Raw genomic sequence first — 16,055 nt, forward strand, 5'->3', positions numbered from 1 at the left:
ACAACGCGCCTCGCTTACGCGACGGGAACCATACGGGAGGGCGCCAGCGACCGGATGGTTTGTTGTCGCCCCTGGTGAAGGCGTTGACCCTTTTCCTCTCTGCCTTACCCGAGAACCAGTTCTTCCTCGATACTAGCGCCACCGTAAGGCGAAGTCTGGTGGGACGTAGCATGACGAGGGGACGGTCTCTTGTCTTGGGGATCCGGTAGCGCGCGGACGTTTCTTTCGGCGCGCTTGTCCTGACCCGGGGAACGCGCCACAATGGGACGCGTCCGGGCGAGCTGGGAGACTGCAACCGCGCTCGCACTGCGCAGCGCTCCGCTACTCCGGTATGCCATGGGTGAGTCGAACCATCTCGATCTCTAGCGTTGTTTAATGCCTCGCTCCCAATGTTACCGTTATGGCCTACGATTAGTCTGTATGCAGTATATTTGATTTGCACATTGCAATAAATGCTGCCATTGATGTTTTGCCCTCGCCGCTTCCTGCCTTTGTCTGTCTCCGCAAACAACGGACCCGTCCGCAGCCGGCGCTCGCAAGGCATGTTTGCTGAGCGCGGATGGCTGCGGGGTGGGAAATCACTAGTGTGTGAAATGTACAATCCCACAAGGTGGGGTCGTAGGCGCTTCCTTGATGCGTCTGCTTGTATGAGTTATGGGGCCGGGTCACACAGGCTACGTGACGGGCACGTCGGGTGTGGGGAAGTATCATATCCGAATCGGGGAGTCACGATTAGAGATTGAGCAGCCCGGAGGTCAAGGTGGCAGCTGGAGTGCATAATGTAGAAGTAAAGAAGTCTTCGGAAAGTATTACCAGGCTTTCGACTTCAAAGAACGTTGGAAGGCTTAAGTTCCCTACGGAATCTTCATTTTTTTCAGGGGACGGTACGTGGGTTTTTGGCCCCATCCGCTCCTGAGAACGCCGGATTTTACGCCTTACGAATTACAAAATTATTTCGCATTAAAAGAAAACTTTACAGAACATATCACACAGATAGTGGTTTTTCTGATACTAAAGTTATTTCTGTATTGTTACCTGTTGCCAACTAAAACATAATTCCCGGTGTCCTAAAAAAAGCACGGGAAGAAAACGTGTATTTCGATTTTTTAAATATTTTTATATGGAAGCAATTGCAAGGTTGGGGCGAGGAGCTTTCCTTCCCTGTTCAGACACTGTGGTCCAGCCCATGCGCACGCACACAAACCTCGTCACTATCCCGGTTCCTTATTATTTTATTTCGGTTTTCACAACCTCTAACTTATGCCCTTAACACAAAGGCCTTGTCGCACTCCAGGTCGACCTTCCCGTCACTTTTTAGCGGGCAGTTCTTAGGCGCCTGCTCCTGTGGTTTCGCCGCGTCCTTCACCGCCGTCCCTCGTTGTAACTGATAGAACGAGGAGGACAGCGAAGGTAAAGCGAGGAGGAAAGCGAGAGAGAAGAATATGGCGAAAGTGTGGGGAGGAAGGCGGCATGCCGAGGGTGCCGCGCGAAACGCGCTTCGCGAAGGCGACCCGCTACGAGACAACTGCAGAGTAGCGCGCGCCATCGTGCGTTCGCCCATGCATGACGCAGCCACTTTCTGAGACGAAGCAAGCGCTCCTTCTACCGCTGCAGCTAAACGAGCTGCCCGAGCAGGAGCGTAGCGCCGCTAACGCCAGAATCCAGAGGTGCGCTTCGCCGAAGTAGCAGCTATGCGCCGTCGCCGAGAAGACCATGCGTCGCCGACGCAGAGGCTTACCCTGGCCGCCGTTGCACATGTGTCCGTCTGAAATTCTTCGCTTCATCATAGTTTGCAAAGTCTAAACAGCTGCGCTCAAATTTCGCTTTAGGGAGTATCGTAATCGTCAGCCAATTTTTTTTTACAGAAGTGTGAAAGCAATAGCCGTCCATGCATCCGTGTTTAAAATGGCTCCGTACACTGACCAGTGCTGCACCCTACTTTTCACCCGTTACCTTAGAAAACGCGGGGTTTCATCTACAAGTCAACTGTGGTTTACCCCCTTCTACAGAATATGACGTATGCCTAATCGCAAGCAAATGTCCTGTGCGGGGGAATGTGCGTTGGTAGTAGGTCATGGAATATCGATTGCTATCCTCGTAATTATCGCTGTAGTGTGACCGCGGTAACCCTCTTCTTCGATGGTGTCAGGCTCCACGTTCCTTCACCACACCTCAATTTCAATTACACTTAATAGTTCGAAGTTCCAAAACTGTGCGCTGCATGAATACTCCTCACCAATTGTTCTATGTTCTTACCGAGCTCTTCGAAAGCGGTATCGTCTCTTTGCCCCCCACCCACTTCCCTCCACGCAGACACACAGCTTCGGGTATAGTTTTGACTGAAAACCGTTCATTATATAGAACCTTCAAAGCCGTGAAGATCAGCTAACCGGGAAGCACCTTCTTCGTGGCCTTGAATAAATTCGGCGGCGCCAAATAGGCTCGATTTTTGTTGACATATTTGACCCCCTCTCTCAAGCAGGGGCCTGGAACCGGCCGGCTGCTCTGCGGGGAGCGTTCGTTATTGCTGGAAACGGTCCAGGAGGCTTGTCCATAAAGCTCTGATCTCGTCACAAAACGCTGGCAAATATTTTCGCTGCGCACGCATCCAAGCCAGTGTCCGCTTTCTTCTCCTTCATCGATGCGCGCTCAAGGTCCGAAAATAAAAACACAATACAAGTAGCACTGAAGAAGCAGCAGCAGCCTCGCAGAGAAAAAAAAAAAGGCGAAAGCGATTAGCGCTTTCGGGAGCCCTTGAATTCGAATGAATGTTTTCCTCCGAGCAATAAAAGCCGCACTGGGTTATTTTTGTCCGCTGTTTCTCAGTCCTCCAGTGCACGGCTCGCCGTGTAATGATGAAAACGCACGGACGCGTGACCAGTTTCGTGCTGATCCTGGTGGCAGCGCTTGCATAATACTCTACATTCGCGAATAGCCCGGTGACGTCACTGGCCTGCGCTGTGGCGCTGTCTCGGACCTCGGTTGTCTCGGTTGCCAGTCACCTGCGATATCGGATGTCGCGTTTTGAGACGCTGCTCATGGTTCGCCTTTATGAAGGACGCACCGAGTAACGTACACCGGCGGTCTCCGTGGTTTTGAAAAAAGAAAAAGAAAAAACGGTACGCCGCCTCAGCCATGCACCTGGAACCGAACCGCTCTTCGCTCTTGCCAGGGGATGATCGACGGGGCCGCCGCGTGCACGTGCGGCGAAACCGGAAGTTGCCAGGAACGACAGCAGCCGAGTGTTTCCTGTATCACTTCCGCGTCCTCCCAAGGATGATTTCTGCAGAACCGATTCGGGTAATACGCGTCCTGCCGGTTCTTTGGTACTATAAGGAGCAGTGTCCGAACGTCTGGGCATGAGTTTCACAATGGGAAAATGTTGTGGTCATGTTCGCAGAGTCCAGAATCGAACCAAACCTTTTCCGTTTGCTAGTTATCACTTCGGAGATAGTGTCCCCGATGTACCTGACTTGATGCAGTCAAGGCAACGTGTAAACTTTTACTAACGAAAACAAGCGAGTTGATTACTTTATAAACTAGATATCGTCTAAGCCTCGCTTTCTCGGTTCTCATGGTTTCTGGAACATGCTTTGAAGCGACCAGTGCATTCCGTGCCACGCGTTCGTGGGGATCGCGAAAAGTACCCTCCTATCGCACAATGTCATGAGGCCCATACCAAATGCATGTAGGGAAAAATAATGGCCGAAGTAGAACTTCGGCGTGCCGTGCAATGCGTAAGGTTTTCCCCACCATCTAGCGGGTAAACCCAACTGCCGCCTTGCCAACGGCTCGTAACTGTCACTGGAGGCACGATGCGGTAATGAACTCGATATGGCAGGTTATGTTTCAATAGTAGTACGCCTCATATACTTACTGAAGGCGCTTAAGCTGTCACATTTAAGGTCATCCGCAAAAGGTATAGGATGCGTAGATATACAGGAGAGAGGTATATAAGATGCTCAAGGGCATACTCGTATCAACTACGTTTTGAGTCTAAAAACTTTAAAGGCGCCTTTATACTGTGGCATACTCCGTCACGGTTCCAATGCAACGGGCTCTTGAGCTCACTTTTAAGAAGAAGACAAAAAACATTAAATTCTGTCACAAAGGATGGTCTGGCTGGCGATATGTGAAAGCCGCGTGCCAATTGCTCCAGGCAGAACAGGAGCGGAGGAGTGGGACTGGCCAAAAGAGAGCGGAGTCTTCGCGCGATGTGCTAATAACTTACGACTGCTCCTCCTCCTCTTTTTGAACCGCGGGTCTCGGCTCCTCCACGTATTTTTCGCCTCAGGGAGCGAGATGAGACTCCTCTCTCGGCGTCTAAACCCGTTCTTATTTATCCACCTCTGTTTTGATTGTTTCTCGTTTCTTCGCGGCAATGGCAGCGCCTGGCCGCGTTGAGACGCCGCGGCACCGAAGCGATGCTCCGCGCACCCTCGGCTCAGTCGTGCATCGACACTGCGCCCTGTCGCACCTCGGATGATCCGCTGCTGCCGACCCGCCCGGTGGCCGCGCTATCCTTGATGCCTCAGCGACGACGACCCCCGCCGCCCAAGACAACGCACCTGACGACCTTTGCTTGCTCCGGTACGTTATATGCTCCTGCTTTTAATTCCGAAACACTTGCTCTGGCCGTTATCATGCAGCGAACTTTTGTCGCCTAGTTTTCGAACGGCTCTTTTCCCGAATTAAGCCTATTGAGCGTACAATTTCACCACTGAGGCTCCGTGTCAAGAGAAGCCTTAATAGGGGTAACATTATGTGCACGTTGGTAATTCCTTACACGAGCACGATTGCCGCGGTGGCCCCATGGCTAAGAAGTTGGGCTGCTATGCACAGGGTTACAGGTTCGATACCCGGCCGCTACACCCATCTTTCTGACGGCAAATAGAAAGAGAAAGAAAGGCTGGTGTGTCGACATTTCCAAGCACGCTTAAGGTACCCAGGTAGTCTGAATAAGTCCGCAGCCTTCTATTACGGCGCGCTTAAAACCCCTCTATTGCTTGGGCGCATAAAGCCAGCAACAGCTGAATGTGGGCAAGTTAATTTGACATACTTGAAAATTAGCATAACGCCCCAATTCGAAGCTTCAATAGGTCAAGCTTCATGTTTTGATTGAAAGTATTTAAAAAAGCGTGTTTACAGCTTGTGTTGTAAAACTAAATTTCCACAAATTAAAAAAAAAATAAAATAATGGTTACAATTCGCTGCATTTTGTCACCCCTGTTCTTTACTGCGCTAAGGCCACTGGTTCTCTGTCTCATTTCAATTCCTTTAGCCATGCGGGGTTCATCATGCTGGCACGTATACAAAAAAACTTCATCGGCCCAGTACTAAAATCTTGCAAGTTTCTCGCTGGACACGTCTCTTTGGTCCTTTTCAAAATACGACGAAAGACAGTTTTTCTGGGACGTATATATGCACAGTAGTTTGTAGCCTGTTTATTCGCTCTAGTATGCAGGCATGCAGCAACTGCCTTATGAAGATTTTTAATAAACCCATACGCTGCTGTGAAGGCGTGTTGCACTCCCTGAAATCAGGTCTGTGCTAGGCCACACGAAAGTGACGAATAATGCTCAAAGAGAACAATACCAGGACGAGAACACACTGACCAATGTTTCTGTACGCGTTTATTGTGTACTCTGAGCACTACGCGCCTTTGGGGTACGTAGAAGGATTTGGTAGTCGACGAAAGTTCGTTTGGTCATCTGTCCTGTTGATATATAGTGTCCTCGGTCGTCTGAATAAACACGGATTCCAAAGTAATCTCGGGGTTTACTAGAAGGATTTAGCCGGTAATTCTGTCAATTGTTTCAATGGCGCACTCTCCAGCTTCCTGGCGTCATGCAACCAGACTTTTTTTTTTTTTTTTTTGAAGGAAGCTGGATGACTGGACAACTTGAACTCGTATGCAATCTTGGAATCACCTTGAAGCGTTGCCGTTCATTCTGGAACTCTGAGAGTCTACGCAGGGCATGACGGGAGAGGAACAGTTGGTCGCACTGAGAAGCGGACACTGAGCAGGCCACCTGATTCAACATCTCAACTCAGCGCGGACGCTCATTTCTTATTTTAAATTCTTAAAAAGAAACTGAGTAAATGCAATGTTTCTGTCTTTCTTTTGTTTTCGTGATTTGGTAAAAAGCGCGCATAAAACACCCAAGTGATTTCTGGAGGAATAAAGAAGACTTCTAGTAAATAAAACGCTAAGGGAGGTCGGTCTATTGATAATGCACAAAAAAGGGACAAACAGAAATGCGTGGGAAAGGCTTCGTTGAATTAACCTAGCGTCTGTCTTGTGTGAATCGGTATGGTATTTGACTTAAACCTATAGGCCAACAAGAGGCATTTCTCAAAGTACAAGTTTGAAACCATACACGTCTAATCGAAAACCCGAGCTTACGTGTGCGTTCACTAAACTCTACCAGCAAGCCAAGAATGTGTTCGTTGCTACCGACTATCACGTTTTACTGGATCCTTGAAAGTCACGTCCTACCAACATGAGTGTCTGGTATCGCAGTTCGGCGCGACTTTTTCCCGTATACCTAAGCGAAATTCGGGCGGCTTTTCAACTGCACCCAGTTGGACGTTTCGACTCGTGTGCGCATTCGGCTGTCGCTCGACAAAAACAGCTGTAATTGTTCTCATGCGTTCGGGCTAGCAGTGCCCGCCCTTTCGCGTAGATCGCGTCAAGTAAGTGGCCTGTGTAGCCCGGTACTCCTTCTCGTTTTACAACAAACGAGAGCCAATTAAGACCAACATCTACCAACCGGATCAAAAGCGGCCTGCGCGAACAGCGTAGCCTTGAACGCGACACGTGGCGTTCACATGTCGCTTGCGCCACGCGGTAGGTGGCACATGCTACACCGGACGTGTGCTTTGCCGAATGTTCATTAGTGTGAAGTGCAAACGGCGCGCTCTGTTAGACGTGGTCCTTCACGCCGGTATGCTATCCCCACTGCCATTGTCTTATAACAGGTTTCTATAGGCCAGATTACGACGCATATTTAGTGTGTGTCGTGCGTGTGATTGGTAAAATTTGGGCGACCGTGTCTCCCAGCTGACTTGAGATATTTGTCTTCTTCAGCGAACCCATCGGCCCTCGTGATTACGTTTTCTTAGCGAACCTTGAAATTGCCGTATTGCCTTTTATCACGACTTTCCCTCTTCGTTTCGGCCGCTTAGTAATCCCACCCGCGGCCCTACGAGACCTCAAGCCTCGCTGTGCTCGTTCGCACAGGACCGGCGTCTACGAGGCACTGCAAGCTGAGCGGGTTGTCGCCAGCGCCACCCCCTACCTCCCTGGCACAGCCCGTGATCATGGTCAAGAACGGCATCAGCTTCCTGCAGAACAACCTCAGCCTGGTCAAGCTCAGCCCCACCGAGTCACCCGCCCAGGGCCGCAGGTCCCCGGGAGGGCTCGTCTTGTCTCTGGACGAGTCCTCGAGCGGCCCCGAGGTCCCCTCCTTCTGCAGAGTGCGGACAACGGCCACGGCCCCCCCGGCTCTGCGCGGCCCTGGTGTCGGCAGCCCGCAGCCCCTGCCACCTCCGCCGCCGCCGCCGCCACCACAGTTCCTAGTCGACCCTGGCTTGCATTCGAACACCGGGCGGGCGTCGCCACATCACCCTCTGCACAGTTTCTCTCGGACGACGTCGTACTCTACGATCAATCCTGACTCGGTGTCGTCGCCTGGCAACAAGATTCGGCCCAAGAATCCCAAGTAAGTTTCTTTCTTTTTTGGAACGGCTTGATATACGTTGCGGGCGTGCAGCAGGGAGCCTCGTTGCACAAACACGCGGCAAAGTGTGCAAAACAGTTGGTAAGGTCCTACACGCTTTATTTCTTGCTAAGACCTCTCGTCCGTTGTCCCACGACACAACCTTGCCGCTTGTTCTTCCCGCCCTCCTTTTTCGTGAAACGTGCTATACTATGTCACGTGAGCAGTATTTTCGTCGTTTGCTTCAAAAATTTGTCAATTGAGCACGTTTTGAGGGCAGAAATGGTATAGATGACCATGGCAACCACCGAGGTAAGATGTCACGCCCTTTACGCGCTGAACTCCCGCGAATTACGTCAATCTTGCACACAAGCTAACTGCAGTGGATTTGAGTATATCAAGAGCAAAGCTCTTTAGTCGCTAATTTGGCCAGAATGACGCCATACCAACTTGCCCAGCTCGCCACTCTGTTACAATTTTTTGTGTCCCCAGTTAGAAATGCCAAGAAATTTCCGAGTGCGCGCACGTGAGCGCGGGCCTCGCGGCGGCCGCCCGGCAGTTAACAAAAGCAAGAAGACGCCTACGCTCGTGTGTGTGTGTGTGTGTGTGCCCCGCGAGAACCGCCCAGCGTCCCCGGCGCATGTTTGTCAAGCCAGCATACCCACTTAGGGAGATTGGCCAAGATTGGCAAAAAAAAAAAAACTAGCTTTCACCGTAATCGTGGCAACACTTGTTCGGAACGAGAAAGACACGTCATAGCGTACGCCCCTTCAAGGTGATGTCCAATGATTATTACTTCAAAAAGAAAGAAGCTGAAAGATGGAGGCGAAAAGCAAAAAAACGCCCGTGTGTACGAGATTTCGGCGCACGTTAAAGATCCCCAGGTGGTCAAAATTAATCCGGAGCCCTCCACTACGGTGCGCCTCATCGCCTGCGTTGTGTCGGCGCGTTAAAGCCCACAATCAAATCAGTAAAAGAAGCTAAAAGAAATGACATTTTCACTTTCACGGTTACAAACTGAGAACGGTTACTGAGCAAAGCAATCAGCCACGCGAGGACGTTATCATATAAATTGAGCCTCCGTAATTTCAAATGAGCAAATCATGAAGTACTTTGTCGAGCGCTTTCGAGAAATTTAAAAATATAGTCTATTATGGGTGGTGTGCCGTGCTCAAGAATGTAATGCAAATGATGAGTAAAACACAGTAGTTGCGTTTCACAGGAAACATTTTTACAAAACTCATGCTGTGAATCGGTAAAGAAAGAATTGCCCTTTAGAAATCTGTCAAGCTGCGAGGAAATGACATGTTCAACTATTCTGCACGGTGCTTAAGTCATTCATACTGGTCTATAATTTTCTGGACAAAATTTGTCACCTGTCTTAAACAATCAAATATTTTTTTCCAACCTTCAAATCTTCGGCAAGGCAGCCTACTTTTAAATGATTGTTTGCATATTATTAGGGTTATAAAGCTGTAGATTTTAGCGCTAACTTAGTTCTAAGTTAACACTAAAATTTACAGAAGCTGGAACAGAATCACGGCGCTGTCATATCTTGGGTTTACCCCGTCTAAAGTTTTTAATGTCAAATCGCGACTATCTCTTTATTCCCTATCTTTCAAATTGTCTCGGGTTTTTAGTTAGCGTATTGGGGAGTATGTGATTAAAAAATGTGTCCTTTTCTGCTTTTATGGCCCTCCTGTATTCAGCAACAGCAATACAGTAAGAATCAAATCTTTCCTGTGAGTTAGCAACTTTAGCGGACCGAAACAGCTTTTTTTTCCTTATTTGCAAACTTTTCAAAGATTGGCTATACCAGGGGGCATGCTTGTTGGTGGTGACTAGCCTCAGGGGAACAAACGTTTCTTACAGGTATGTTAAGTTTACTTTAAACAAATTCCAGTTCGAATTAACAGAACGCTCCTTCAATTCATGTCCAGAAACAAAGTTCTCTATCGGTGGCATTAAAGTAAGCATCATCATCATCTCTAATGGCTTGCGCTGATGAAATATACGCACCGATATCCCCTACCGAACCATCAGCACAGTTTGGTCGCTGTCGGAATATACTCCAGCGTGAAGAACTTCAAGGCGAATGGAGTCAAAGGTCCGGTTTTGCTGATTTCAAGAACATAGTTGGCTGTATATGTCAGGGCGTAGATATATACACGGTGGCAAGTCACGCTGCACAGTTCTGCACAGGTACACACTAAAGATAGGACTGCATGGTGAGCCGGTGTACGCAGCCAGTCGAGCTTTCCCGCGAATGCAGTCTGGGTGCACGGATGTAATGCTCGATGCCAATACTGCTTGCATGCTCGTGTAAATGAGTTGGAGTCGATGCATGCGTTTACCTATAATGAACGAGCGATTTGTACTCGTGTGTTTCCGAACCGATATAGCACTGAGCCTGCCTTCTTTATCGAGGGAGGAAGCAGTACCGTGTTCAAAAATGGCAAGCACGGGAAACGCCCGCATGTCCAATCGAAAAAGTTTAGTTTGTTCGAAAACTCGCTTCTTTTCCGTTCCGTACGTATTCGTGGGTGAGCGTATACATATTCGTTAACAGCGAGGCTGTTTAGCAAGTCGTAATTTTTTTGTGTCCGCAGTTAACAAAACCAAGAAAATGCCTAGCTATAGCACTCGTGTGTGCGTGCCTCGCGGCGACCGCCCAGTGTCCACGCGCTCGTTCGTCGAGCCAAGCATACCCACTTAAGGAGATTGGCCAAGACTGGCAAAAAAGAGAGAAAGAACTCCACCGTTCGCCGTGATCGTGGCAACACTTGCTCGGAACGAGAAAGACACGTCATAGCGTACGCCACTCCAAGGTGGTGTCCAATGATTATCACTTCTAACTTTCTAACAAAATGAAATAAGCTCACACTTTTAGCAACAATGATAGAGTAAAGGTCGTTGCGGCAGCGAAGAAGAAAATCGGTTGCAATCGTGCACCCGCACCGCCGTGGGGGCCGTGAAAGTTGGGTATAGCTTCGCTACCTTCAAGTCTTACGCGTTAGCTTACTTCATTTTTTGCCTTCGTTCGAATCTGGTCGCGATGGTTGCGTAACCTGCAGGCACGTGGCCGGAACAGGCATGTACAAGCTCCGTATGATGAGATAGCCGCTGAAAATTGTTTGTCAGCTTGTACCGTGTTCTTTTGTCCGTCCATCATTTGGACCACTGCCAGCCTACGAACGCTGGCCCTTTGTTCGACGACCCTCGAAGAACAAAAAAGAGGCAAAAGCGAGAGTGGGCTTCCCCCATTGTCGAACTCACCCACACATCTTGGCGGACTCAATGGGCAGCTTTAATAGGCGAGCGCTGTTCATTAGCCCCGTGTAGAGGACATCTAAAGAAGAGCTCGTGGCGGCGCGACAAAGCGGCCATCGCCGAAGCTGCCTCAGCCCCGTCGCTTTCGAGGCAGGCGCCTCTGATGACGAGCCTCGTGGAATCAGGGTCGCCTGGTTCTATAGACGTGTCCGGATCACATGGTTCGCTTCGAACAAACATAAAGGCAACGTAACGCATAAAATCATCCTGAATTGCGCTAGGTGTTGACGACAAAGTGGACGACAAGCGGACGGGCGATGCGCCATACCCACATGTCGTTCATTGATTGATTTATTGATTGATTGATTGATTGTAGGGTTTAACGCGCCCACGCAACGCAGGCGATAAGGCGCGCCGTAGTGAAAGGCTCCGAATTAATTTTGACCACCTGGGGATCTTTAACGTGCGCCGAAATCTCGAACACACGGGCGTTTTTGCTTTTCCCCTTCCATCAGAAAAGCGGCCGCCGCGGCCGGGAATCGAACCCGCGCCCTCGTGCTCAGCAGCACAACGCCTTAGCCACTCAGCCACCTCGGCGGTCGGTACACTTGTCGTTCAGTTCGCAATGTCTTCGTAACACCTAGCGCAATTCAAGATGATCAAGTGCCGACCAGCCCCACTTGTCGTGTTTTCAAAAACAGAAAAGCGCGGAAATTGGAAAAAAGAATTCCTTCCGACAGAGCAATTATTTCTTCTGAAATTTCCCTGGAATACTAATTTCACAAATTAGTATTATCTTTAATCGTTATTATATATATATATATATATATATATATATATATATATATATAATATATATATATATATATATATATATATAAGAGAAGAAAAACTTCGAACAAGGTAAAAGCCAAGGTATATATATATAAACAAGGTATATATATATATATATATGTGTGTGTGTGTGTGTGTGTGTGTGTGTGTGTGTGTGTGTGTGTGTGTGTGTGTGTGTGTGTGTGTGTGTGTGCGTGTGTGTATGTATATTCAGTTATATAATCATTACTTTTTCCCATTAACTCAGCTGAGTCAATGGAAAACAGTATCGATTATATAACTTGATTTCACAAGCTAGACGTTTTTTAAGCACACGTCTTTATTTGTCTTTGACCTGGAATGCCTCTTTATTATGGCACACGCGGAAGCGGGCCATTTTTGTTACCGAACATCTGCGAACTTCCAAGTGAAGGCGAGGTCCTTAGTACTGGACCTACGTGGAGGGCTTGACACATTTAAACAAATATTTTCACTCATGAAATCCAGGAACAATTACTTTTTTGCATATATGTTGCGTAAATTGAGCTCTCACGCAACTACTTGTCAGTGACCGCATTCAAGAATTTTACCGAGGCGCACAGACGCGTACACTGTGAAAGTGTCCTTGATTCAGGCATGCCGAGATGTAAAAACATCACAGTCACAACTGTTTCATCGCCCCGGCGCATTCGAATGACCGCTGGCTGTTTTTCTGCACTTGACGACATCCCCCGCACACGGCTGCTTTGCTACGGCGCTGTTGAAGGAACGATGAGTGCGGTCAACGGAAATAAAATACCTTGGCGAAGGACAAAGCCCAGCGTACTCTGATCGCTCAACTGCGTTACGCAATTCAAATTTGAAGTATTCCGGTGCTCGTGTCGCAGCCTCGATAACACTTTCGGGTTAAATCGAATGCTGAGCTGCTTAGTACTCGGACTCCCGCCCGCCTGTCGAACAGCCTATTGACCGCCACAGTCGCTCATCGTCCCCTCGCCGTCGCCTATCCCCATCGCCCCAGCCCCGCCGTTTCTCTTCTCCCCCCCCCCCCCCCCCCCCCCTTTACCTTCATTCATTAGTATACTTCATCAAGCTTAGTTTGTTGCTCTCAAGGGCCAACAATTCGGGTTTTACGTGGCGAAGCAGACCCATGTGAGTTGTCTTAGAGAACAGTCTCCGTTTAGCGGCCTTTACGAGCACTCCCCGATCTCGCCTCCATGCTCGTTTTTCTCATTTCGGTTGCACCGCGGCGTGGCGTCAACGAAGCGGATGTTGTACAATGAACATCTGAATGAACAATGAACAATTTTTCATAATGAACCGCTTTTTCTACATAAACTAAAAGTAGCACAAAGAATGAAAGAAAGATGGAGGAATAATACTTAAAATTGAATTCCCTAGCTTGTCTAGATGCAGAGAAACAAGACCAGACCCGACATTTTGGCAATTTTTAGAAAGTGTCAAATTTTTAATTGTTTACTAAAAAAGGATTGCGCTTTAAAACTAAAATTAAGTATGCGAACTCATTTGCCAGTATGCAACGTCTCCGCAGAAAGCCCCCTGCGGAAATAGCTTCGATAGTTTCGGTTTTACAGCCGCAAAAGTTTCGGATTTCGCGCGACTTGTCCAACGCACCTACCACCCGAGTCGGCTTTGGTCATTTTTTTTAGGTAGGGAAATTTTTTTTTTTGGGGGGGGGGGGGGGGGGGGGAAGCTTCAGATGTGTTTTTTTGTGTGCACAAAGGGCTATATATAAATTTTTTCTCGTAATTAAAGACGTCCAGCGGACACGCCTGCCCCATCTCTCGCGAGAACACGCAACAGCAGGTGACTGGTTGTTAGGGCGGCCTTGGTGACGCTGGAACAGAAGTGCGTACTTTGTAAGTACTGGCGCAGCTCGTAGGATGTGACAGGTTATCAGGTGTGGTACAGCTGCAGTATGGTCGATCCTAGTTGGTTCAATGATTGCTCCCCGACAAAGCGCATGAACATGATTCTTCTAAAGGCTATCAGTTTATTAAGGACGTTAGAGTATAATCAGATGCAAAGGCGTTTGCGATTGTGAATCATCATAAAACACTGGAAAATTAGTTTGCGATTTTGATGAAATGCTTCATACTACCCCAGCGCACTTGTCATCGGAAAAGGCGTAGTACAGTAAGCTCACGGTACGGCATACTATGTTGTTTTTAAAGTCGACCGAGACATTTAATCAGGCCCTCAGCACAGTCTGCCAACCAGTGTATCAGCTCTTGTCCCACTCGCCCCTTGTGAACTTGAAGGTGCAGTTCTTTGTCAGGTATTAAAAAACATGACACGCTACGCTAATTGTCATTCGCCTAGTCACGCAGTCCCAGACAGTGCCTAGGTAGAAGAAAAACTCTATGGCGTGATTTTTTAGGCGCAACATGATTCTCCTTGGCATCGACACCTTGAAATTGCCTTCACAGAACACATAGCATACAAAGTATTTTTTTTTAACTTGGCGGGGCCGAAGATTACCACCTCGAAAAGCGGAAGTCTAAATATATCTTCATTTTGTTTTGCTGTCGCGCTCGTGTTCTCCCTCCAAGCATCCTGCCGCTGCCAAATGCACCAGGTCTCGGAGCCGTTTTTTCTTCTGCACTTACAAGTTATTTTGTGCTGAAATTATATCATAGAGCGCTCTATTGGTTGACATTGAGATTCTTGACCTTAATAGGGTACGTGGTGTCGGACAATCATTTGCGAACAACAACACCGGAGAGTTTCGCGCTGACGTGTTGTTATACCACTTTTTCCTCACAATCAACCCCATCGTGTTCTTCACCATAAAGTTGGCTTTCTCTTATTAAACATACGTTTGCAGCAAAGTATCCTTTACAGGCTTCCGGCAGAGATGCATGCCGGCGCGTAATACTGACACGTACGCCATCTACAGCTGCCGTTGTGAAAGCCAGCCACGGGGTAACACAAGCAAGCTTCAATGTAGCGGCTGGGAACCACAGGGCAGTGACTCCCCCGTGAAGCCCCTCGCTGCGTGTCGTAAACGGCAGACCACCCATCGTGGCCATTTGGCGGCTCGGCACACGGCACTTGGGCGGCGAAACCGTTTCAGAAGGAACTCGTACGCCCCGTCATAAACATACACGCACTCTAACCGATCCCACACGCGTTTACACTGCCTTACGAAAGGAAGCCGTTGCGAAGGAGACTTAACGCAATCCTATGCACGCTCGAAAAATCTCCTCAGAAATTAATGTGCAAAGGAATAAAATCAAATCAGTGTTCCCTCAGCAGTACAGTTATAATAAGAGTGTGCAAAGTTTACGCAAAAACACTCATACCGAATTCTACCAATGGCGAGAAGAAACTTTATCAGTCTTAAATAAGTGTGCTCCTGATTGGGGTTGAATATTTCTCTTTTATTTCTTTTTAATGTTAAAATGGAGGACGTTGTTAGACGTGTGAATAGCTTATTCCAAACGGAGGGGTACTGTAAGAACAAGGACAAGATGCACACCGGGGCATTTCCTGACAAAGTCGGGTAACTTCCCAAGCACGAGATCCCCTGTGCAGAGGGTGCCTGTACCAATTTTCACTAGTTGGTGCCCAGCGGTACTGAAGTACCTCCCATATTCTCGTACCCCATGGTACAAACCGACGTGGTGGAACGGTTTCCAGTACACTGGATCCCCCGTACGGGGGGCGCCTGTCCCCATTTTTATTCTGGTGGGTGACCAGCGGCTCCAGAGGAACCTACCACGTCTACCGCAGTGGTAGTGCGTGTCCAAGCCCTTCATCCCCCGCCGAGACAGAGGGCGCTTGTACCCTTTGAACTGGTGGGTGCCCAGAGGTCCCAGACCCCCGCCCGAAGGGGTTCGAGGGACCTACCACATGGCTTCCCATGGCTGCTTGAAGTCAAGCTCCAAGCATTTGTTCCACCGTCGAGACAAGCTACGGTACGGGGACGCTTGTACCCTTTAAAGAAACCGGTGGGTATCCGGCGGCCAAGACACGTACCCCGGTACGTGTCTTGAGCTCGCAGACGACGAACGACGAACTCTTCTTCTTCCTCTCCTCCTTGTTGGGTAGAAACGAACGCGTTGAACGTTTTGACCTCTTCATCCAATCTTTGGTTGGCCAATCCCTAAGGGTATCCTGCCACAACCATCATCAGCGGTATGTACACAGCAGCAACGAGGGACGGGACAGGGCCCGAGCAAGAGGAGCTTCGCCCCCTAGCACTGAACAAGGAACAGGACAGGCGAA

The 16,055-nt window shown here is 48.8% G+C and overlaps 1 protein-coding gene across 1 annotated transcript in view; it reads left to right on the forward strand.

The window, feature by feature from the left end:
• The first annotated feature begins 4,404 nt into the window (after positions 1 to 4,404).
• The window catches only part of Otopla (proton channel otopetrin-like a), a 58,300-nt gene continuing 46,649 nt past the window's right edge, over positions 4,405 to 16,055 (forward strand). Inside the window, exons 1-2 of the mRNA XM_077702210.1 lie at positions 4,405 to 4,590; positions 7,244 to 7,724. Coding sequence (XP_077558336.1) covers positions 4,425 to 4,590; positions 7,244 to 7,724 — 647 coding nt within the window. The 5' untranslated portion in view covers positions 4,405 to 4,424. The remainder of the gene's footprint in view (positions 4,591 to 7,243; positions 7,725 to 16,055) is intronic.

This window comes from Haemaphysalis longicornis, unplaced genomic scaffold (genome assembly GCF_048455015.1).
Source record: "Haemaphysalis longicornis isolate Haplotype H1 unplaced genomic scaffold, Haemaphysalis longicornis Haplotype H1 scaffold_3, whole genome shotgun sequence".
Taxonomy (NCBI): Eukaryota; Metazoa; Arthropoda; class Arachnida; order Ixodida; family Ixodidae; genus Haemaphysalis; species Haemaphysalis longicornis.